At 44.6% G+C, this 24,127-nt stretch overlaps 2 protein-coding genes across 6 annotated transcripts in view; one reads left to right on the top strand and one right to left on the bottom strand.

Annotated features, from left to right (window-relative positions):
• Positions 1-13,185, bottom strand: part of LOC128326901 (uncharacterized) — a 38,274-nt gene extending 25,089 nt beyond the window's left edge. Inside the window, exons 1-2 of the mRNA XM_053254780.1 lie at positions 13,029-13,185; positions 2,346-2,467 (exon numbers count right to left, since the gene is read on the bottom strand). Coding sequence (XP_053110755.1) covers positions 2,346-2,467; positions 13,029-13,152 — 246 coding nt within the window. The 5' untranslated portion in view covers positions 13,153-13,185. The remainder of the gene's footprint in view (positions 1-2,345; positions 2,468-13,028) is intronic.
• Positions 13,186-13,257: 72 nt separating this feature from the next.
• SRP54 (signal recognition particle 54) overlaps positions 13,258-24,127 on the top strand; it is a 75,590-nt gene continuing 64,720 nt past the window's right edge. Inside the window, exon 1 of one of the 5 annotated variants that reach the window (XM_053254738.1) lies at positions 13,258-13,526. The gene's annotated coding sequence lies outside the window, so the exon portion shown is untranslated. Of the gene's footprint in view, positions 13,527-14,426; positions 14,767-17,443; positions 17,466-24,127 lie in introns of those variants that run through there. The other 4 variants (XM_053254747.1, XM_053254767.1, XM_053254730.1 and 1 more) reach the window with 4 other exon arrangements.

Below are 24,127 nucleotides of genomic sequence, written 5' to 3'. Positions count from 1 at the left end.
GGAATGCTGCAAGTCCATCAAACAGTAGAGGAGGAGAAAAGAGGCCTTGAAGAATATATCAAGGACAGTGAAGAAGATGCACTTCAAATGGTCAATAATGCAAAACTATTCAACACCAATGAAACAAAGCAGGCCTACAAGAAAGAACAAGTCAAGAACCGAGCAAAAAAATAGAAAAATAAGCTCCTGCATGGTCAATATTTGCACAATATAAGTGGAAAATCAGACATCACCAAGACCTGGCAATAGCTTAAGAATGGCAACTTGAAGAAAGAAAGAAAGGGTTTAATACTGGCTGCACAAGAACAGGCACTAAGAACAAATGCAATAAGAGCAAAAGTTGAAAAATCCACCACAAACAGCAAGTGCCGCCTTTGTAAAGAAGCAGATGAAACCGTGGACCACCTAATCAGCTGTTGTAAAAAGATCGCACAGACTGACTACAAGCAAAGGCATGACAAAGTAGCAGGGATGATACACTGGAACATCTGCAAAAAATACAAGCTACCTGTAGCCAAAAATTGGTGGGACCGTCAAATTGAAAAAGTTGAAGAAAATGAAGATGTAAAAATATTATGGGACTTCCGACTACAAACAGACAAACATCTGCCACACAATACACCAGATATCACTGTAGTCGAGAAGAAAGAAAAACAAGTCAAAATAATCGACATAGCAATACCAGGGGATAGCAGAATAGAAGAAAAAGAAATAGAAAAAATCACCAAACACAAAGATCTACAAATTGAAATTGAAAGGCTGTGGCAGAAAAAGACCAAAATAATCCCAGTGGTCATTGACGCCCTGGGTGCAGTTCCAAAAGACCTTGAAGAGCACCTCAACACCATAGGGACCACAGGAATCACCATCAGCCAAATACAAAAAGGAGCTTTACTGGGAACAGCCTATATTCTGCGACGATATCTATAACAATTGACAATAAAATTCTGGCATCCCAGGTCCTTGGGAAGGACTCGATGTCTGGATAAAACAAACCAGTCAATAACACCTGTCTGACTGTGTAAACAAGAAATAATAATAATAATAATAATAATGTTTCTTCTTCATGGAGCAAACAAGTGCAGATACCACAAGAGTATGGGATGTCAGTAGTCAATCCACTTCTAAACACAAGGGGGTAAACAGAAGATAACAAAAAGGCATAGAAGCCCATGGGAGGAAGAAAAAGGGAAGGGACACAATGTCCAAGAACAAAATCAACTACACAGCCCACAAAATAGAGTCAGGATGCAATACCAGCATACGCCAACCCCAGACACAAACTGCCATATCAAAGAAAATGATTATAGAATGTTTTGTGCTTGAATTACACTCTGGATTATTGTAGCTATGTTTGAGAATCACAAGAGGCAGCCTTTTGTGAAAATAAAATCTAGGTGCCCACTGACCATGTCTGTCATTTAGCAGCCTGCGCTATCTAATATGGATGAGCAACTCCTATCAGCAAGTTTGGTATTTGCCCTTTTAAACTACTGCTGTACATTTAAGCTTATATTCTGCTTTCCCACAGAAATGTAGCCTAAAGTACTTATTAGTAATCAGTTATTTTCCATTGCTTATTTCAAATTTGTCCACACATGGCCAAGTTGGAGAAGAAACGAGTATGGAATCTTGTGATGTGGGTGGCAAAGCATTCTTTCATCATGGCTCTCATATAGAGGTACTGACAGTACTGGTCTACAAGCAATGAAAATGATTACTAGATACAACTTCTGTGCAGCTAAAACGCTGGGCAAGATGAAGGCAAACAAGAGCAGGTCTTTTCATTGCTCAGACCTATAGTGTTTAGAAGTCCAGTTCATGCTTTTGTTGTAGTTGTAATTGGGTAGCGTATGAGGATAATCCAGGCCAGGTTTTACAGAGAATCCAGGTAAGACTAACTAGGCCTCTGTAGCCTGGCTTGTGAGAATCTAAATAAAAACTGCTTCTTCAAACTCCTCAAAAATCAGAAAAAGCTTTATATCTCACAGGAACAATAAGCAGGCTCGATCTGGAGGGGCCAGGAATTATCACCAGACCTGCACCGGCTTGTCTGTGCAAGGAGACTTAATTCGCTGGTGAAGCTTATGCCTACAGTTCTTCCAGTAGGAGAAAGAGCAGGTCTTTTCTGAGCTGAGTAGCAATACACAGGTTAAATTTCTACTAGTTTCCCCACTGGCCCTGGTATCTAGTTCAATACTTGCTCTGGGATCAAGTCCTGACAGTGTCTCATCCAAGTCATTCAGCTCATCAGCATCAGAACTAAGCCTTAGTGGACAACTCAAACCACAAGTTCACCTGCTAATCTTACTTCTGCACAGGAAGGTGAGAACAGCTAAACTTACTTTTTGAATGGCAAAGTGCTCAGAGACAAACATTGCTTCAGTGGGCAAACTATGTCGAAGATCTTCAGCAATATTTCTGAGTACAACATCGTCATTATTGGATGAGAATTCATTAAAGTCACCTACAAAACAAATGGTTTTAAAGTTTAGTGTAGGTTATCAGGCAGCAGCTGTGATTTATACACAACTACACTTTAAAAGATTTTGCTGTTCATCTTTCCTGCAAAGGACAGATTTAAATGCTAAGGCCTTACCGTTTGAAAGGCCTTAGTTTTCAAAGGAGGAGAGGAATGCTTGAAGTTATTTTAAAACATATAAAGCTACTAACACAGAATTTTGGGGGAGGCAAAGATTGCTATTTCAGTCAATGACATATTAAAAGATCAAAGTTGCTTTTGAAATGTTGGAAGACAGACAAAAAACTTGCAAGTGCTTGCCTTGTATGTTTTTGACAACATTTTAATGAAAAATATGAAGAAAAATGTTGGAACAGTAACAGAGCAAATCAGTAGCAATCTCAGGCATCTAAAATATCAATATGATTAAGACTCTAAAAGGTATTTTGAAAATTGAACTGTAGGTTATTATGTTATTTATTCCTTGCAGGTCTATAGTCTGCTACTGTTACGGTCCAGGCCTGATTTATATACCAAATATGCTCATTAGCTAGCATACAAAGTTAGGCCTGTCCCATAGTGTCACCAAGTGACCAAGTTCTTTTATATAGTGACCATGTAGGATCTGGGCGCAAGGAAGAAAGGAGATCAAACCACTCCTAAAAGGATTCAATGGGCTTTATTGAGTATAAAAGAATAACAACATCACTCTAGCAGAGCAGAAAGCAGAACACTATCAGTATTACTAACAGTATTTAAACAGAACATCCTAGCCAGCACCAATGTTCAACCCGTGTTCCTAACTAACATATGTGTGTGTATTAAATCTTCCTAGAGCCTAATATAATTCAGATATAGACAGAAAAAAAGGGGGGGGGGGTAAGGAAGGCTGAGGACTGGCATGGTTTGGGGAGATCAGGAATTAGTAGAGGGACGAAGGGAAGGGGGACGAAGGGGAAGGGATGAAGGGATTCAAGGCTTGTAAGGGCAGCATGTTACCAAGATCAGAGGCTTTGAGAGCGGTGGATCTTTCAGCTTAAGGAGCGAGGCTTTGGGCTGGAGACAGGAGCTTTGGATCAAGCATGTAGTTTGCTCAGAGCATGGCTGAGAGTCAGATCACCATGGCTGGGGAAGTCTTGACTTCTCACTGCGCAGTAGAAGTCACAGACAGCTCCTGTCCATGGACAGAGTTCCTGCTTGTTGCCCCGCGGCTTAGCAGCAAACTCTGGGATTGCTCGTGAGCAGATCTTGCATGTAGGCACAAGATTGCTTGTAGGCACAAGACTACGCATCTGCCATGTCCAGAGACTCCTTCTTATAGTGGTTCCATCCTTTTACGTTTATTTGAGTCTTCTGGATCACAAAAGGCATCTATTCTTGCTATCCTCTGAATATTGTCTTTTAATTACCAAAATTAGCTCAGGATATTTGGTCAGTCCAGAGAGATCTTAATCCCATCTTCTGTTAGCTGCTATCTTGAGGAGGGGACATTGCCCAAAGCAAATCTGCATCTCTGAGTTATAAATGGGCCCCTTTTCTTGTCCCAGATGTGCTAGCCTGGTCCCAAAAGGTGTTAAAAGTCAGGAGTTAGTGAGAGAATTAGTTCTATTTGTGTGAGACAGCAATTACATTATTTCTTGTGTGCCTCTATCTAGTGTGTAATTAGAACAAGAGAATATTTAAAGTAACATAAAAAGGGGTACATGTGTGAGACGAGTTAATCAATACATTTGACTGAGGCAGAAGCATCCTGTCAGTGAGGAAAAGGGATAATTTCAGCAGTGTGAGACTGGTAATTAAGCCTGACCCATTGTGTCTCTTGTGAGTTCCACAAACATTGATAAACAATGCTAGATTACCCCTGCCTCTACAAATCATTTACCAGGCAGTCATGAGATCTGGGCATCATGTTCACCTCAAGTTCAGGCATTTAACTGAACTCTTAATATAAAATGAAATCAGACACAGGCCTGAATTCCACATACTTCTGGGTTGGTACCTTTAAGTCTAAAGTTGGGGTACATGGGCCCCAACACTACGTAGTCTGGACTAAGCTGAAGAGACTTGTTTCCCCCCTTAAAATTCTTTATAAAAAAACTTTCCTTCTGCATGTGACATGCTATTTCAGCAGAACCTCAGAATGCAATGGCTCAATTTAAGATCAATTTCTGTTAGTGCAGGAAGCTCCAGAAGTAGTTTTAAGTATCAATTTTTGTATTATTTACAGGAAGGAATGTGGCATCAATTTTCTGTTGCAAAACAGTTCCTACAGGCCCAGTTTAGTATACGGAGTTTACTATTTTTTAAAATTAGTATAGTTTGAGGTAAAAGAAGAATTAAAACCTTGTGGTTACTCAACATCAGACAGCAAAACCACAACAACTGAAGTCTTATATTAACTAAAACCATGTGCATTTCCACCAACCATAAGATATTAGGTTATTGTTAAAAACCCTGTACTTCAGTATTCTCTACCAGCACCTGTGCAGGTGCAACAGTTGAGGAACTAGGAAAAGGAACCCTCCATTGCTCCACAAGACTGCTTCCCCACCACCCTGGCACACCGCCAACCGAGTCAAGATTGAAGGTTGTATGTGTGTGCCAGCTGGGATAACAGTGTGGTAGCTGAATAGAAACAAGTGGCCCACTGCTTACTCCCCTTCAGCCTATTTCTGCAATGGATTTATTTATTTAGCACATTTATATACCGCCCACAACTTATGTCTGTGGGGTGGCTAAAAGGAACTTGCTTCCCCTCCCTTCAGTGTAAACCAGGCCTGCACCACATAAGGACCAGGGGCTGGATCTGGCCCACGGGGACTTCTTTGCTGGCCTCAGGGCTGGCCCAAAGTATTGTGGTGCTTGAGGTGAGGTGCAAAATGCTGCCTTGCCCCATGGACTTGGTGGGGGTCAGCCCCATTTCAAAACTGACCTCTGAAGGCATTGAAAGTGAACGGGGGACAAGGAAGTGGAAAGGTTAGTAGGAGCCTCCTCTTTCCTCCTCATGCTGTGGGTTGCTAATACTTGCTTTCATTAATATTTTTAAAAATAATTTTAATGCAATCATTAATGTGCTGAAAATTTACCTCAGCCCCTGCCTACCAAGTCATGGTTGGTTCTGGCCCACCAGGGTATTTGACTTGTACACCCCTGGCTGTAAACCCATTGCAGGGATTAAAGTGTCTCACACTCGGCAAATAAACACAACTTGCTACATTCATTCCCTACTATCTGGGCAAGAAGCACATTTTTAAAGATGGTGGGTTTTTAAAATTTAGCGGGGGGGGGGGGGGGGACAACAGTCTCTATCCAGCCCAGCATAGCAACCCTCCCAGTGGCAGTTTGGTACCTCTGTGTGTGTGTGTGTGTGTGTGCGCGCGCATGGGTGTGTGAAGACTGTGAGCCCTTTGAAGGCTTCTCTTACCTTTTGCTATATAAACTGCTATATACTTTTGCTATATAGAGAGAGCCAGCGTAGTGTAGTGGTTAAAGTGCTGGACTAGGACCGGGGAGACCTGAGTTCAAATCCCCATTCAGCCATAAAACTAGCTGGGTGACTCTGGGGCTGTCACTTCTCTCTCAGCCTAACCTAGTTCACAGGGTTGTTGTGAGAGAGAAACTCAAGTATGTAGTACACCGCTCTGGGCTCCTTGGAGGAAGAGCGGGATATAAATGTAAAATAATAATAATAATAATAATAAATAAAGGAGTTCTCCACCCTTCTTTATTGTTGTTGAAAAGTGGAATGTAAATATTTTTTCAGTAATTCAGCTTCCGAGTCCCTGACAGACCCAAACAAAGGCAGGGGCCAGGGGAGTAAGACTGTATCCCCATCTTTTAGCTTTGATCCAGTATGAAGGATCAGGCAAGGGAACCCTGAGGAAGCTGCTCTCCCCAGGATCGTCTTGCCCATGGAGCAATGAACACGCAATATTGGAAGAGGAAGGAAGAGAGAAGGGAAGCAACAAAGAAAGACTACCTTTTCTCTCTGTCCTACCACCACCCACAGATGTTGTTATGGCTGTCAGATGGTCTCAGATATGTGGAGATTTTTTTTTTAAAAGCAAATAGTCATTTGTGAGGTGAGAGAGGTAGGTAGGTGTATTTGTATGATAGCCAGAGAGTGTGCTGAGAGTTGTTGGAAAACTGAAGCACCTTGAGAAGTGTAGGGCTCAATCTGTGGGGAAGCAGAGCTGCTACCTTGGAGGAGTGGCCGTTGCACCCTCCACTTTTGCACAACTTAAATATTTGTAAATAAAGAATACATGACAAAAATGTCACAAGTCTCTCATCCAAAGGAAAACCAAACTTAGATAGTACTATCCCCACAACTTCTCAGCTCTTGAGGAAGTAGTGCACAAACTATACTTGTATTACAATAAAACCTAACAAGTTAAAAACATAGTTAAACCAAAGTACTTTTTAAAGACAGTTTAGAGTCAGTGAATGCTATGGTACACTGCATAAGGGTGCAGGCTTACAGCTGCACACTGCTGTCTGCTACTAATGTTCTCTGGCAGCATGGGGCCAATATTAATGTGAAGGCCTTAGGTTTTCGCAGATTTTGAGAGAGAAGGGGTGTGTGGGTGGGTGTGTGTGTGTGTGTGTGTGTGTGTGTGTATAGACCACTGTTTTTGTGTGTAGCTTGCTTGGTGCCCACTCTCCTCCCCTCCAGTGTTCCCTCTAACAGGGATTCCCATATGTTGACTATATCTCCCAGAATCCCCAGCTGCAATGGCTTTTGATTGGGGATTATAGGGGTTGTAGTCAACAACATCTGCGAATCCCTGTTAGAGGGAACACTGGTCCCATTTGCCTGCCCAATGCATGCAGAGCACCTACTCTACTAACAGCGGGATTAAATGACAAAGATATGTTCACTTTTCTCTCTTAAGCAAAGGAGGGCTACACCAGTGAAAGCCAAGCAAATCAGGTGGATGGCCTCATATACTGTGAAACCAGGATCTTCACAGATGGTGGGTTAGATATGGGTTTCACATCTAGAAGCCAAAAGCAGGATAATACTTTTATTAAATTTCACACGAGGTCACTGATTGACAAAGAGATATCATTTCAGAGTGTTGATATTTCTGAATTTTGTTTATTCAATGTTTAAACTATTGCACCATAAGGGAAAAATCTGTGAAGCCATCACTATATTTAGCAAACATGCTTTTTGCAGAATGTGGGAAGAACACACCAGTCGCACAACAATTAAAGCTGTGTTGCTAAGCAGACAACTAAAGATAGCAAAGGCTATTTCTATCATCATCTAAAAACATGAAGATCCCGCAGTTTGTTAGACACGTAATAGTACTCCAATTTTATTCCATATGGGAGAAGGAAGAACACAAGCACTTAAACAAAAACAAAAAACCCACTTTAAGTCATCCAAGTATTCCTAACAGTAGCACTGACGTGTTCAGAAGTTTGCTCAGTCTGGCAGCTTTTCAGCTTTGAACAGATGCATAATGGACAAAGTAAAAACTAATTCTGGCATTTGGTGATGTGAAAATCCAGAATTGCATGCAATGAGCTGGCTGCAATTAAACAAAAAAGAAGTCTATGGGAGGAGAGCTGGTCTTGTGGTAAAGGTAAAGTTAAGTGTCCCGTCCAGTTGGTGTCGACTCCTCGCAACCACAGAGTCCTGTGGTTGTCTTTGGTAGAATACAGGAGGGATTTACCATTGCCATCCCCCACACAGTATGAAATGATGCCTTTCAGCATCTTCCTGTATCGCTGAGAGAGATTCCTGCCTGCAACCTTGGAGAAGCCACTGCCAGTCTGTGTAGAGTAGACAATACTGAGCTAGATAGACTTATGGTCTGACTCAGTATATGGCAGCTTCCTATGTTCCCAATGCCCCTAGTGGCCATTAGGATAGTTGGTAGAAAAGGTCGATGCACTGGAATTCTGTTTCCAACAAGATATTCCACTTAGGGTGGGGCTGCTCTGGGAAGGGCATCTGCATGCTTGCTTGCAGAAGGTTCCAAGTTTCCTCCCTCCAAGATAGGACTGAGAGAGAGTCCTGTCTGCAGCCTTGGAGAAGCCACTGCTAGTCTCTGTAGACAATACTGAGCTAAACGGACCAATGGTCTGACTCAGTATATGGCAACTTCCAATGTATACAGTCCAAGAAAGGTATATCGAGTGGGCGGGGGGGGGAGTGGAATCGGTACAAGTGAGTTTTTAAGGTTACAGTTTGCAAACCTTAGACAATTTAATCCACTAATAGTTGCTTAGTGGCATCCACATCTTTTGTAGTGGGGTCCACTCCTTATGCAATTGGAAGGGGCTTCTGCTGACAGAAGGCTAGTCTGCATAAAGGTAAAGTGTGCCATTGAGTCGGTGTCGATTCCTGGTGACCAAAGAGCCCTGTGGTTGTCTTTGGGGTTTACCACTGCCATCTCTCGCACAGTATGAGATGATGCCTTTCAGCATCTTCCTATATAGCTGCTGCCCAAAATAGGTACCAGCAGGGATTCGAACTGGCAACCTCATGCTTGCTAGGCAAGTCATTACCCGCTGCCACCCGTTTAATATGGATGGTCTTTCAATGTTGTATATGTAGTCCTTGCTTCCAGCTGCAAGGTGAAGACATTGGCCAATATCCATACTGATGACATACTGGGAGAAGAGCATCTTCTGTCATGTATGGGGGAAGGGCAACAACACCACCACCCCCGTGCTTTCCCCATGCAGCCTCCTCTGCCTTCCAAATGTATGCCCCAACAAGGTCCCTCAGGGACATATTTTTGGGACCCGTAGGAAGCTACAGGGGAAAGGGGAAATCATATGACTCCCCCACATGATAGAAAACTTTCTGCCAGAGTCGGTCTGGATATGGGCTATTATGCCCCTTACGTACCAACATCATCTGTGATGGGAGAAATGACAATTTCAGTAATCTGCTGCCCTAAGGGGTATAGTACAATTTTCATTGCAACTGAATTCTGCTACATGTATTGATCAAGCGTAAGGTCAAACAGGTCTAGTGACAAGATAAATAATGGCTCAACGTATATCTGAATGTGCTAAATACTTAGGATTTGTCAATATTTATGCACACAAGCATGAATACAGTTTCTTTGCTTGGATACATTTCCCTTTTTTTAAACACACACACACACACCAGTCTGTACTAAGCCACGAAGAAGAGCTGCTGATCTGAATATCTGTTAATAGATCACAGCATCCTGATGTTACGCTATTAGAGAGTCATACTTAATCACATCAAAAGCATATGGAAATGGCGGAGCGGGGAGTGACATACCCAGTTTCCAAGCAACTACAAAGATAGTGTGCTATTTAAGTGTGACTGACACTAGGAGCCCATGCAATGGCCCATATCTGTCAAACCATCATGCTCTCAAGGGACACATGAGTAAAATAATGGTGCAGAACGGAAGCTTTCTCCTTGTATTCTAATCTGCAATGGGCATTGGGGTTTAAAGAACCGTAGTGTTTATCTAGATAATATCACAGATAGGGCAGAGATTCATTTCTTTAAAATAGGCTTACAAACCCATGTCAACAGCAACTCAAAGTAAAACACTGGACTGTACCACTTCATATTACAAGTCAACATTTACCATTTCTGAGTGTCCTCACATATGGACAAACACCTTGCATGGAGAAAACAAGCACATTAGGGTTGAAAGGCTCTATCCCAGTCCCCTCCCAGCTGTTTGCTTTCAGAAAGCTGTCAATATAGAGGAAACCACTTTGGATGCTCCCCGATCTACAGTCTTAAGTGGTATTGTCCAGTTCTCATTAGGGGTATGCACAGAACTGGCACAGGCGGTTCGGGTTTGAACTCGAACTGAGCCGCCCGGTACGCAAGCCAATTCATTAGAACCGGCAGTGGTTTGGTTCAATTGCCCTGCTTGTAAAGGGGAACCTAGTAAGGATTCCCCTTTACAAGCAAAATTGCCTATCTAAAAATGGGTTTGCGGGGTGGGTGAGAGGTAACCTTATTGGCTCTCGCAGCGGTAGCTGTGGCAGAAGCCCCTCTCAGGCCCCACCAGAGGGAGGCCCAGTTCCAGCCTCCATGCATGCACAGAGGCCATTTGCATTTACATCACCCCCACATGCTAATGTAAATGGCCTGTGTGCATGTGCAGAGGTCATGCAAATAGCCTCTGTGCATACACAGAAGCCAGAACCAGGCTACCCAGAACCAGTAGGTCCAAGAGGGGCCACTGCCAGGAGAACAAGCAAGGTGCCCTCTCGCCCGCCTCCCAAACCCCTTTTTAGATAGGCAATTCCCCTTTGCTTGTAAAGGGGAATCTGGTCTTGTGGTAGCAAGCATGACTTGTCCCCTTAGCTAAGCAGGGTCCACCCTGGTTGCATATGAATGGGAGATTAGAAGTGTGAGCACTGTGAGATGTTCACCTTAGAGGATGATGGAGCTGCTCTCAGAAGAGCATCTAGATTCCAAGTTCACTCCCTGGCTTCTCCAAGATAGGGCTGAGAGAGATTCTTGCTTGCAACCTTGGAGAAGCCTCTGCCAGTCTGTGAAGACAATATTGAGCCAGACAAACCAATAGTCTGACTCAGTATATGGCAGCTTCCTATGTTCCTAGCCCTTTACAAGCAGGACAATCGAGCAGATCAAACTGGGGAAAAGTGGTTTGATCTGAACTGGGCCCAGTTCGGTTTGAACTCGGACCAACCTGTCTTTTGGGGCGCCCATCTAGTTTGATGGGCCATTTTGAATCAAACCAAGTTCTGTACACCCCTACTTCTCATTTTGGCTGAGTTCTGCTATACATACATAGCCAATCCAAGTTTCAGATAGTGGTGTGTGGAGCATTAGGAGATATTTGGCATCAGTGGTAACAAGAGTAAATGAGTGCCCTGTTTAGCCCCAAACAGTGACCCTGAGGAAGTTTCACAGTTGTGGGGGCACTCTGTTGTATAATGGTCTCATGTCTCCCTCTCCAGGGTTGCTGTCTGGCTGACTCACACTTTTGAATGCTGTACCTGGAGTTGGGCAATCGGGACAGATTAAATAATTTATTCACATTCTCTCCACCCTGCTGTTCAACAGTGTATCTGCCTGAGTTGACAGGTATTATCTCAGATTATGGGTGGGGGAAACCGCAGCCTTGTGGTCTCAACATTCACACAGAGACTGGTTTCCTGGGGCCACTAAGGATTTAATGGCCACCATGACAACCATGTGGCTGTTCCAGGATATCAGATCACATTCTAGATCTTTGTCTGGGCAATATAATGGTGACCTAGGATGGGGGAAATGTCTATTTGGCATGGTCATATCAATTCCTGGTCAAGTTTAAACTAATAGCTTCTTCCTTCCGCTGCATAGTAGACCAAGCAGAATGGTCTAGCCCTGGAGGCTAGCAGATCTGGATGGTTTCCCCGATAGCTCCTGGGTAATTTCCTGTTGGGATATCTAGTGTGCCTGTTAAAGCCCTAGTTATTCTGTGGGATGCAAAAAGGACTTGGGCCATATATACTACCACTGAACAGGACCTGCTTAGCCTTGGTATTCGGGTGAGTTGGTGCAATGAACCTGTTGCTATCATGGTTAGAACACAGTTCCACTTAGCAGACAATTTGCTTAGCAGGCAAAATGAAGTAGGCCACTGAAGACTGATTAGAACCAACCTGAAAGCAATGTTAAAGAAGGCCACTAACCAGTTAGTTATGCTGAATGGCATTGCTTAAATGCAATGGTGATACACCACCACAGACCAGCCTCTAAAATGATATTTTGCTCATGCTTCATCTTATTAATCTCAGTCTTCCACTGATAAGATGAAGCATGAACAAAATATCATTTTAGAGGCTGGTCTGTGGTGGTGTATCACCATTGTATTTTAGCATAACTAACTGGTTAGTGGCCTTCTTCAACTTAGCCTTCCAGATGGTTCTAATCAGTCTTCAGTGGCCCACTGCAATTTGTCTGCTAAGCATTTTTAAGGCAAAATTGCTTACAACTACTTGGACTTGGATGCTGCTATTGCAGGCTGGTGTCCAGAGATGCATGGCTTAGTCCAGTAGGTAATACCGAGCTGCAGGAGGATATGGTCTCAGACATTAAACAAACACGGGAAATTCTGTTACAGATTTCTAACCTATGCTCACAGAAGTGTAGCTCCTAAAGAGAATACATAAAGAGTCGTGCTGGAGAGCTGGACCAGACCTCTAATCATGCATTCTCTGTCAATGGAGTTCAAAAGCAGGGCATGAAAACAGCAGTCCTCCTTTTTTCGTAATCAACCAACAACAGAAGTACACTGCTTCTTTCAACACGAAGGCTCTCTCTAGCCACGATTGCCAATCGTCACTGACAATCTAGTCGGACTACAATACCAACATCTCCAAAGAACTGTGTTACAGCACCCTATGAGCCTTATATGGTGTCTGACGTGAGTTTTCATGGGGAACATCTTATTTCACCAGCTTAGATGAAAGGTTCAAATGCAAGATCTTTCAGTCCTTGTCACCCTCCCACGAGTCTTCCAAACCCACATAACACGCCGATAACTTAAGACGGGAAAACATGGAAACAATGAGAGAGAGGAGAAACATTGCTTACTGGTCGTTTTCATCCAATGCAAGAGGCGCGGTAGATCCCCCGCCCGCACACCTTTCAGCACACTCAAAATAGCCAGACGAGCCGAGCAAAAATCCATGCTAACCGGATTGAGTACAACACGCATGCGCCGGTTTCATGGCCCCTCCTTCCAACACCGATAAGAAGACGAAGTAGGGTTACGTCAACAAATACGTCATAATACATTATAGGACGATTTTGGACGCATGCGCAGGCTCATATATAACGACGTTTCCTTCTCATACTATGCGGGAAGTTGCGCACCTAGAGTATTTCGTTGCAGAGTGAAAGGCAGCCTTCAGAAATAGTGCCCAATCTTACGTTGCGTGTTTGCGGCGGCGAAAGCGGGTTTTTTTTTGGCGGGGGTGTGGAGTGGTAAGGTTAAAAGGGCTAAAGTCATAACGGTTCTCTACTACGACCGTTTACTCTAACATACAGCCCGTAGAGTCTTCTGTGCACGGGGCAAGAGCCTCAAAATAAGTAAGATATTAGCAGTAATTTTTAAAAAAATCCTTAAGTAAAGCCGGCAGCTTTAGATATATTTTATATAATAAATAATATGTTTATAGTGTATATATATATTTTTGTGTTAAAGAGCATTTATGCCTTGAAAAATTGTGGGAAGCAAAAGATCGGCAATTACAGCTAATACAGTAATGAAAATACGTAGAGTTTAATTTACGTTTTCAACACTCAGGGAGATATCCCCAGCCCAACACGGTAGCTCAAATGCTGAAGCATATTCCGATAAATTCGCAGTGGAGCCTTACACTTTTGTATGAAGTGATTGATGATCGCTTCAGTGGCGGTATCAAACATGTACCTTAGTCTCGCGCAGCGCAATCCTATGAATATTAACTCAGAAATAAATTCCACTGCGTTCAATGGAGTTTATTCACAAATAAGCGTACATTAAGACTGCAGCCTAAGACTTGGTTCAGACCAAATCCATCAAGTCCGGCATCCTATTTCCAACACAGAGCAGTCAACTGCTTCGGGAAGCCACAAAGCAGGACATGAAAGCGATAACCCTCTTTTATTGGATGTCTCTGCAATTGATTCAGAGCAAGATGGTCTTGAAACACGGAAATTCTAATTAGACCCCATGTCTCATCTTTAAAGTTGACTGAGTTCGAAAGCACCTTTTGCAATACTATTTTTTAGCCCTTTTCTTTCTGGTTTTTCTTTTCAATAATTGCTGCGTTTTAATCTTCCTTTTTCTATCTCTCTGATAAATCATGGGATTTAAATAGATTAAGATATTGCCTAATATTGGATTGAAAATTGCTGAGCTGATAAAACCCTTCTTCGTAACTTTCGAATAGCATGCCTGCTTTTGACTCTGCTGTTCTGCACGTGGGAGATGCTTCTGGGAACCTGAAGTGATAACTGTGTGCAACTCTTGCATTTTATATCTGCATTTCACAGCTCTCCGAAAGTGCTGGAGAAGGCGGGTTCCTAGAAGTGTCCCGGAAGCGGAAGTTGGGTAGCTGGGGTTGGGGGTTGAGAATGGTAGCTCGGTAGCTTCGTGTAGTGGTGACGTGACATTCCTTCTAGTTATTTGGCTACTGAGGGGGGCTGGTGGGGACGGTGGTGACAGCTGGTGCCTGGCCTGCGTCAACGGTTTTGTGAAGACTGTGCCGAACTACCTGTTGCGGGCCCACACGGCGGGCCCAGGCCAGGCTGGCCCGCCGTTTCGGATAAAAGTCTTCGGTTCTCGGTGAGTCACGCCATGGTGGATGACAGCTGTTCCTTAGTCCCCGTCTCGACAACTGGATTGCATCTCTTTCTCATTCTCGCACGGGGTGTGCCTAGTTGTCTCCCTAAACTCTAGGGCTGCTAACAGCTTGATGTGTGCCTCCTTGACCGAGACGGAATTCTTCAGGTGCAGATGATACTGTAGACTGCACTGGATGAACCGGGGCAGGGAGAGGGTTAGTTTTTGGTGGGTTTTTTTGGCGGGGGTTGTTGCTTAAGCCTTTTGAGGTCCTAGAGCAGGGCTGCCCAACTCTGCTCCTCCAGCTGTTTTTGGACTGCTGCTCCCATAATCCCCAGAGTGGCCAATAGGGATTATGGGAGTTGTAGTCCTACATCTGCAGAAGGGCCAGAGTTGTATAGCCCTGTCCTAGAGTAATGTGGAAGCCTTTTTTCCTACCTCCAGATGTGTGTGTAATGTCTCCTATATATAATGTGCCTGCTTAAAGAAGCATTCTCCATCACTTCTACTGATTTATAAGCTGAGCAACTGGTTTTATTTATTTATTTATTTATACTTCCCACAGCTTGGCATAAATGTGAAGGTATTTCCAAAACAGAATATAAGTTAATAAATACATCTTTCTGTGAGTAAATGATAGCACAGCCCCCTTGCTGAAGTTAGGCAGGTTTAAGGCTGGTTGGTATGTGTGGGAGGTGGGGCTGCTTGGGAAATCTTTATATGCTGTCCTGAGTTCCATGATGGAAGAAGGGTCTGATATAAATGGAATAAACAAGAAAATGTCATTTGTGGAGTGATCTTAAGTGGTTGATCCTGACTTCAGCTATTCAAGTCTTTACATTGGAGACTATTGTATCTTGTCAAATATGTGTTTTTAATAAATCCTGATTAAGTTAAAATAGTTTAAAGCCTGTGTCCTACTTTTCAACCAAATCTGGACCTCTAAAGCAGCAGATAACAAATAATAACAACTTGTGTTACAATAAAAATTAGAAACAGAAAGCAAATCCAATTGCTGAGAGTTACTGGCAGTGTAATCTTCACCACATTTACTTGGAAGTAAAATCCTTTAGTCGGACTTATTTTCTAATAAGTCTGTTCAGGATAGAAGTATGAAAAACAAAAACAAAATAGTTTGCCTGATTGCTCTTTCTGTGAGTACATCTACTTGTTTTCAATATGGTGGATTCTAATAGTTAGTTCTTAAGGTAAATGAGCAACCCCAATTTTCAGTGCCTTCATATTTGCAAGAGAGTAGGGGAGCCGAGCACTAAGAGGTGCCAGGCAGTAGGGAAGTAAGTCACAAATAATTATTGTGATTCATGGAGAGTGTTGCTGGCTCTTTTCACTGGAAAGTAAAGCAAGCAGGTGCTCAAGCAGCTACCTGGAGATCATTGAGGTAAGGTGGGAACTTTACTTCCTCCTGAATTATGTATTCCTGCTTTTAACTGTTACTCTATTCACATGATTTGGTAGCACAAGTGAGCAAGCTGAAATGATCTGCTTTTGAGGTAAGTGAGCATATAATTTTTCTTGCATAGTTTCTGTTGCTGATTATAGTAAGATAATCATCTATAATATATAAATATTGAGATAAATCCAGTAATGGGGATTTTCAAGTTAATTTGTGCTTTGAGGAGTCTATATGTGTTATTTAAAGAGTATTACACAAGTAGCGGTTCTTGATTTTGCTGTTGTAACTTTGCACACTCTAAATTATATTTCATTAGTGCTAGTAGTTGACCTAGAATTAACAGTCTTGGAATTTTATCTAAATTTTCCCTTGGTACCTGGAAACATCTAAGCAAACTCTTCATTTTTTTTAATGTTTATTGCAAGAGTCCTCTAGCCTGCTCAGTTGCACCGGTTTCTTAATTTCTATCATACTTCTGTCCTACTCACCAACAGAGCATACTTACCATGTGTTTGTGTGGGAGTCACTGGCACACATGCACAGTGATGCCCACATAAGAGTGAGCACAAGCAATTCTTGGCACTGCTGCAGCCTTCTGAGCATGTGGATAAGGCATTGAAGAAAATCAAAGAACCCTTGACAAAGAGGTGGGTTGCAGGGGGAGGGGGAAGAACTTGGAATTTGGGCAGAGGACACCTCCAGCTAGTGGAGCTCTACTCAGTTCTTGGGCTCTTCCCCCATCCCAAATCCCCCTGCTGTCTCCTGTGATGTAGCCTATATTATTGCCAAGAGTTCCTTAACGGAACCCTCGAAAGCACCGTTTTGGCAGGCTCAGTGGGCTACAGGAGTGCTGCTTATGCAAACTTGCTTTTTCTGTGGTGTTGCTATTTATATGAGTCACTGTTAGCTGTTGAGTGAAAAAGGAAGGACTGGTTAACCAACAGAGTTTAGCCAAGGCATAACTGGCAACTGTAAAGTGGGGCAGAATATGAGACATTTGTTGCATTCATACTTTGAGGCAGCATCCCTGTAACAGGGATTCTCAGAAGCTTGTTGATTACAGCTAACATTATCCCTAGCCAAAGGTCATTGCAGCTCAGGATTATGGAAGCTGAAGTCAACATCTAGGAATCCCAGTTACAAGGAACACTGCTTTGAAGCATAGTATTTCCACCTCCCCACTTTGCTTACCTCTCTGGTGTGCATTGTTTTTTAATCCCCTGTTAGGTGGTGGAGTGGAAGTTCCAGTTGGGTGTCTGTTGTGGAGTTCTCCAGAGACAAAGTACCTGTAAGAAGAATTCTGACAAGTCCAATACTAGCAAAGTCATCTTCTTGTTTATGTCCTAAAGTCAGCAGGTTGTTTGTGCAAAGTCCCCTTTCTCCATGAGCAGGATTCACCTTTTTGTGCTCTAATATGGAAAAGAGGGAGACGCATGCTGCACACCTAATCATTTTAGTTATGGTTTCTGTATTGGGGTTTAAATATTGAGGTAAGTGTGCTGTGACTGGGTGCAGAGTTATTCTGAATGCTATACTCGGCTGGGGTATTCAGAATTTTTTGTTAGCCTACTTTCCTTAAGGAAAGTAAGCTTATGAGATCACACAGCATTCTGCATGTGTATCCATGTGCCCACATTTCCCCCATCAACCTCGCAGTGCCTAGACCAATATGAACCAAATTGGGTACAGTAGTAGGAACACATAGGGGAAAGTTTGTAATGATGTCATCCACCCCAGTTCAAGATGGTGGATGTGTGAACATTGGAGACACAATAATAATAATAAACTTTATTTGTTAGCCGCCGCATAACAAATTGTTATCTGGGTGGCTTACAACACCATATTAAAACATGCAGGGCACAAGAGGGCCAACTTCTGAATTGCCTAAACGATTTGGACAGAATTTGCTACAGCAATAGGGAAACATAGGGGCATCTCAGTGGCGTAGTTTGTGATGATGTCCTCCACCACAACTCAAGATGGCAGACGCATGGACATTTGAGGCGCAAGTGAGCTAACTTATGAATCGCCTAACTGATTTGAACCAAATTTGCTACAGATGTAAGAACATATAGGGAAGGCTCAAGCAGGGGTTTAGGGAGCTTGTCCACGGCTGGAAGAAAAAATCCTCCAGTGGCTCCCCCACCCCCTAGGTTTTAGCATCGTGCGTGCAAAGCCACACCCCATATGCCTGATGTCAGACGCAATGGGGTGTGGCCAATGCCAAGAACGAGGCCCATCAGCTGTGGCAGAGCTTCCCTTCCCCAGTCAGTGGTTCGTGGAATCATTAACTAGGCACTCCTTTCGCTGAGAAGGCAGGGAAATGAGCTCCCTGTTGGCGATCCCACAAATGGCTGATCGGGGAAGGGAATCTCTGCTAGGGCTGACAGGCCGTGCACTCGGCGTTGGCCTCGCCTCCTTGCATCTGATGTCAGACATGGGGCATCACCAAATGCCGGGGCAGGGTCCATTCGGACCCTCTCCCATCCCTCCCCTGTCAGCGATTCATTGAAATGCTGGCTGGGTTTTCCCCCCAGCCCAGCCAATGTTTCAGTGAAACGCTGCCTGGAGAGGAGAGGGCCGTCCCTCATGCTTCCAGCTGGTGAGTGCTTTGCCCTACCCCCCCCCCCCCGCTTGCTGCATGGACCTTGAGCTCAAGGGCATAGTTCATAACGATGTCATCCACCCCAATTCAAGATTGCAGACATGTGAATGTTTAAGGCTGAAGTGGGCTAACTTGTGAGGATGGTAATTCTCAATTAAGATTATAGTGAAAGGAAAGAAGGCAGATTAGTTATTACCAGAACAACTTGTTTGTTTTTTGTTGATTTCAGAGACTGCCTTTTGACTCAGGCCACCTCAGGAGCTGGCCTGACATGGCAGCACGTCAGGAGTGTATCTAGTGTTTGGTGTAAAGTGACTTCTCCCCATTCCACTTATATCTCTGCCTTGTTCGTGGCTCCAGTAGCCAAAGTTGCACCGGTGATGCAGATGCACCAGTGAAGTAGAACTGGTAGAGCCATATCTCAAATTATACTGGTGGAAAGAAGTTTACACTATCTGTTGATCAATTCATTGATTTGATTGGAATTATGCTCTTAAGAGTATAATTAGGCTGCCCAAAAGAGCACAGAGAAGTTTGATTTGAATTACTCTTGAACTTAGGAGTAAGTCTCATTCAACTGAGTGGTATTTACTTTTTAGTAAACATGCACAGAATGAGGCTGTGATCAACAAATTGTTCAGACTAATTTCAAGGCTGTTTCCATCTTGATATATTTGCTTTTGCCAACTGATGTAATTATAATACTGCATTTTACACCTCAATGCTTCAATTGTAATAGATTGATTCTATGTTAAATACTGTCCATTCCCATGAAAGAATAGATTTACCGATTTCTCTGAACTTGTATCCACATCTTATGCATGCCATCTAGTAAAGTTGGTCATAGCGTAACTTAGAGATCTGGATCGTGATCCGTTGCATTCATAAAGAATGGGTTCTGCGCCTGCGCAGGGACCTCGCGGACCGACTGACTAGCTCCTCGCGACGCCTCCAACCGCCCTGCACGTGATCGTGTCCATACTTTAATAGGCGGTTGGGGCGTGTCTTCCTCAGTTTCTTTTAGACCGCCATTGCGTCTAAACCTCAGATCGATTGCTCCTCGGTATATTAATAGTTTTTCACGGTACAACGACTGGAACGGATTCGGAACTACGTTTGGCTTTGACCTTTGGACTGTTTTGGACTACGTTTTTTGGATATCCCTTAAGAATTTCGTAAATTGGAACATTATTATTGGCCGTGAGACGCTGAGTGCTATGGCGTCGAAAGCGGCGGTTAAAACAACTTTCAAGCGCTGCACTAACTGCAGAGCAAAATTACCATCAACGGATACACATGATGCCTGCCTGCTTTGTCTTGGTGAGCAACATAACCCGATGAACTGCAAGATTTGTTGCTCTTTCTCTAAACAAACTTTGAAAAATCGGGCATTGCGTTTGCGGGCGGCACTGTACGAGGACGCACTTAGACCCCCGACGCCGAGGCCGGGCTCGGGGCCCTCGACATCGATGTCAGTAACGAGCGTTACGATACCGTCGACTTCGATTCCTCCTGTTGTGGACTCTGCCTCATCGCAGTCTAAAGCCACTATGGAAGAGGAGTTTAAAAGGCCCGGGAGTGTGGAGAAGAAGAGGCGCAAACACAAAAAGGCGCGATATTCCTCCACAGACGAAGAGGGCGCTTCCTCGCCACCGAGGAAGAGATCCAAAAAGACACGAGTCCGTAGTAGGACTCCTTCGCCGACGGGTTTACAGACCGAGGCGGAAGATTGGGATACTACTTTAAAGGTGACTCCGTCTCCATGGGTGCAACAAAGTTCCCCGTTATCGGAAGGTTCGCCATCGACTTCGAGGTCGGCGTCGAGATCGACGTCGAGGCACGAGCACGCGTCGGCATCGAAAGCTCGACATCGAAGAGAATCTAGAGATCGGGCATTACCGGCGTCGACTTCGCCATCGACATCGATAGACCCGCTGCTGTCGGCGTCGACGGGGTTCGACTCGATACCGAAGGTGTCGGAGTTCCAAGCCTCGTCTACACAGATTGCGGGAGTTCAGGTTCCAGAACAATGTACTGCTTCAACACCGAGTGTTTTCCAGACTGGAGACCGACACCGGCTGGTGGCGGACTTAACTCCTGCAAGAACCCCAATTCACTCTCCGGCGTCCCCCAGGGTGACTTATCATTCGGAGGACTATATGGACTTTGGTGAGGGAGTCATGCAGGAACAAACTGTTGTGCAGAAAACTCGGACTCCATTGTTGGCCTTATTGGATTCTAGTGAAGGCACGCCTTCCGGGTCGACCTTTCACGGGTTTACCTACGACCAGCTGAGTGGGACAGCAGTGCCTAAGACTCCGTCTGCGTCTCCAGGGCAACCCTCCGTGCATACTCCAGAGACTACTCGACTCATTTCAGCAGCCACGAGTCCCATTCGACAGCTCATGACTCCTTTGGTGGAACATCATAATCTGCCGAAGCCGATACCTATTTGGGCACGAACGGCAGATGCATCAACGGCCACGTCTCTTCCTGTGGGCCGCATCACACATGCTTGTGGTTTCCGCCACAACCCCGAAGTGTTTTTTCCACCAGATTATGCGGAATACAAAATTTGGAAGGCGCAGCAGTCGCTTCGTGAAGATCCACTGCCACAGCGGCAGCGCCCATTGGAGGCCAGGTTGCTGCAAAATAACCCGTCCTTGCCACACCGCTCAGAATCCATACGTCCCCAGGTGTCGTTGCAAGGGGCACCTTCTAACCTTGTCCCTGCTACGCAGTGTGTTTCATCACATGAGACTGGAAGCAGTAGGAACAGCGACTCAGACACATCATATTTGTCAGACACTGAGGCAAGCACCATGCACGAGCCCAGAGAGCCTGACCCTCCAGAGGAGGTTGCGCCGGGTACCTCGATCTCTCCCTCAGAGGAACTGAAAGCGTACCATGCGCAACTACGTGAGATGGCGGAAGCTTTGGGCCTGGAAATTCAGCTACCAGTCTTAGATCTGAAAGATCCTGTGTATAATATGATGGCAAAAGCTAAGGTCACTCACCCTGTGTCGCTACCAATGATTCCGGCAATTACGAAGGCGGCACAGTCGGCATGGACTGTTTTGAGGACTTCAACGCCCACTTCGAGAAAGTTGGAGAGTTTGTATAGGGTGCAAGAAGTTGATAACACTTACCTGGTGAGGCACCCAGACCCGAACTCTTTAGTGGTGGAGTGTGCATCGTCAAAGGGTGCACAACGCCATACTACCCCTGCTGATAAAGAGGGGAGAAAGCTTGATGTCCTGGGACGTAGAGTTTATTCTACATCCAGTTTAGCAGTGAAAATCGCTAATTATGCTGCATGTATGACACGATATGCCCACCATCTGTGGGACACTTTTTTCCAGGACTCGTCCACGTTGTCGGCAGATGATTTACAAAAGGCTCTAGCACAGACCTATGAAAAGTCTACGGTGGTGACCAGGCAGTTGCTGAGCACGTACAAGCATTTAGCGGAGACGGAATCGCGGGCAATGGCAACAGCTATTACTTTGCGGCGTCACGCGTGGCTGAGGTCTACTAACTTACAGCCAGAAATGAAAGATAAAATTGAGTATTTGCCCTTTGATGGGAAAGGGCTATTTGCAGACTCTACGGATGACACCATGGAATCCTGGAAAAAGATGAAGGTCACGGCAAAAACGTTCATGACATCCACTTCTTCAGCTAGTCAGCAGTCTCGTAGTCGCCCCTACGGAAGACAGCAAAATAGGTATTCTAATAAACAGGATCGAAGAGACTACAGGAGACAAAACAAGCCTTATCAAAGGAATAGGCCCTATTATCAGAAACCTAAAGGCCAGAGGGCTGCTAAAGACCAATCAAAGCAGTCTCTTTGAAGTGAAGGTCCATCCACTGCAACACCGCACATCGACACCAACTACAATACCAAAGGCCTCCAACATCAGCCTCGCATTAGCCAGAGTACCCGAGGCTCCCGAGAACAGCCTCGCGTTAGCCAATGTATCCATCAAATTGGCACGCCACGCCAATGCGTGGCACAACATAACATCAGATCAGTGGGTGCTGAAAATTATAACTTATGGCTATGCAATAGAGTTCAAGAATTTGCCACCTTTCCAGGGTGTGAAATACACCAGGTCAACACTGGCACTTCAGGACGAAGTGCAGGTACTGCTGGAGAAACGAGCAATAATGCGTGTGCCGTGGATGGACAGACTGAGGGGGTTTTACTCCAGATATTTTCAGATCCCCAAGAAGGATGGGGGAATAAGGGCAATAATGGATTTAAGAGAGCTGAACTGTTATATAGAGACGAGGAAGTTCAGAATGGTCACTTTACAGGGCATTCTGCATCTCTTACTAAAAGAAGAATGGGCAATCACCTTGGATTTGAAGGATGCCTATTTTCACATAGGGATTCGCGAGAATCACAGAAGGTTCCTTCGTTTCACAGTAGGCGATACAGCGTACCAGTACACAGTTTTGCCATTCGGGCTCTCAACAGCCCCGCGTGTGTTCACAAAGGTGATGGCAACAGTCGTAGCGTTCTTAAGAACAGAGGGCCTAAGGCTGTACCCTTACCTCGACGACTGGCTTATGGTGAGTGCAGACAGAGAAGGGTTACTTTTTCAGACACGATTGGTCTTGCAACTGCTTCAACAGTTGGGAATCAATGTGAATTGGAAGAAATCCAAATTAGACCCCCAAAGGCAAGTGAACTTTATAGGCTCGATACTGGATTTGGCGAAGAAGCGGGCTTTTCTGCCGGAGTCACGGTACGAACAGATAAGGGATTTAGTGCTTCTGTTCGAGAAGTTGCCACGTCAACCAGCGGAGGCCGTCCAGAGGCTTCTGGGGCTAATGGCATCCTGCAACTCTACTGTAGCTTACACCCGTCTAAATATGCGCGACCTTCAGTTGTGGTACCTCCGCAAATTCCGTCCGAATGTGGACAACCAGAAAAAGATGTTACTCATCCCTGTCAGTGTCCTGAGGTCACTACGGTGGTGGATTCAACGAGACAATCTACTCTCAGGAAGGGAGTTCCGACCCTGGACACCATCCTTTTGGGTGACAACGGACGCCTCCCTATGGGGTTGGGGAGCACATTGTGGTCATTGTCAAGTACAGGGTCGGTGGACTCCACAGCAAAAACTGAAGCACATAAATTATCTGGAGCTTTTAGCGGTGTTTTTGGCGTTGAAGGCTTTCCGCCCCCAGTTGCAGGGAAGGGTTGTACAAGTGAACCTCGACAACACAACCGCCATAGCTTACCTCAACAAACAAGGTGGAACGGTGTCCCGAACCCTGTGTCATTTGAGCCAGCGTCTGTGGACCTGGTGTATTGCGAACTCCATACGCCCTAT

This window comes from Hemicordylus capensis, chromosome 1 (assembly GCF_027244095.1).
Source record: "Hemicordylus capensis ecotype Gifberg chromosome 1, rHemCap1.1.pri, whole genome shotgun sequence".
In the NCBI taxonomy this organism is placed as follows: domain Eukaryota; kingdom Metazoa; phylum Chordata; class Lepidosauria; order Squamata; family Cordylidae; genus Hemicordylus; species Hemicordylus capensis.
The sequence above is the reverse complement of the archived record's forward strand: the minus strand, read 5'-3'. Positions and strand labels throughout refer to the sequence as shown.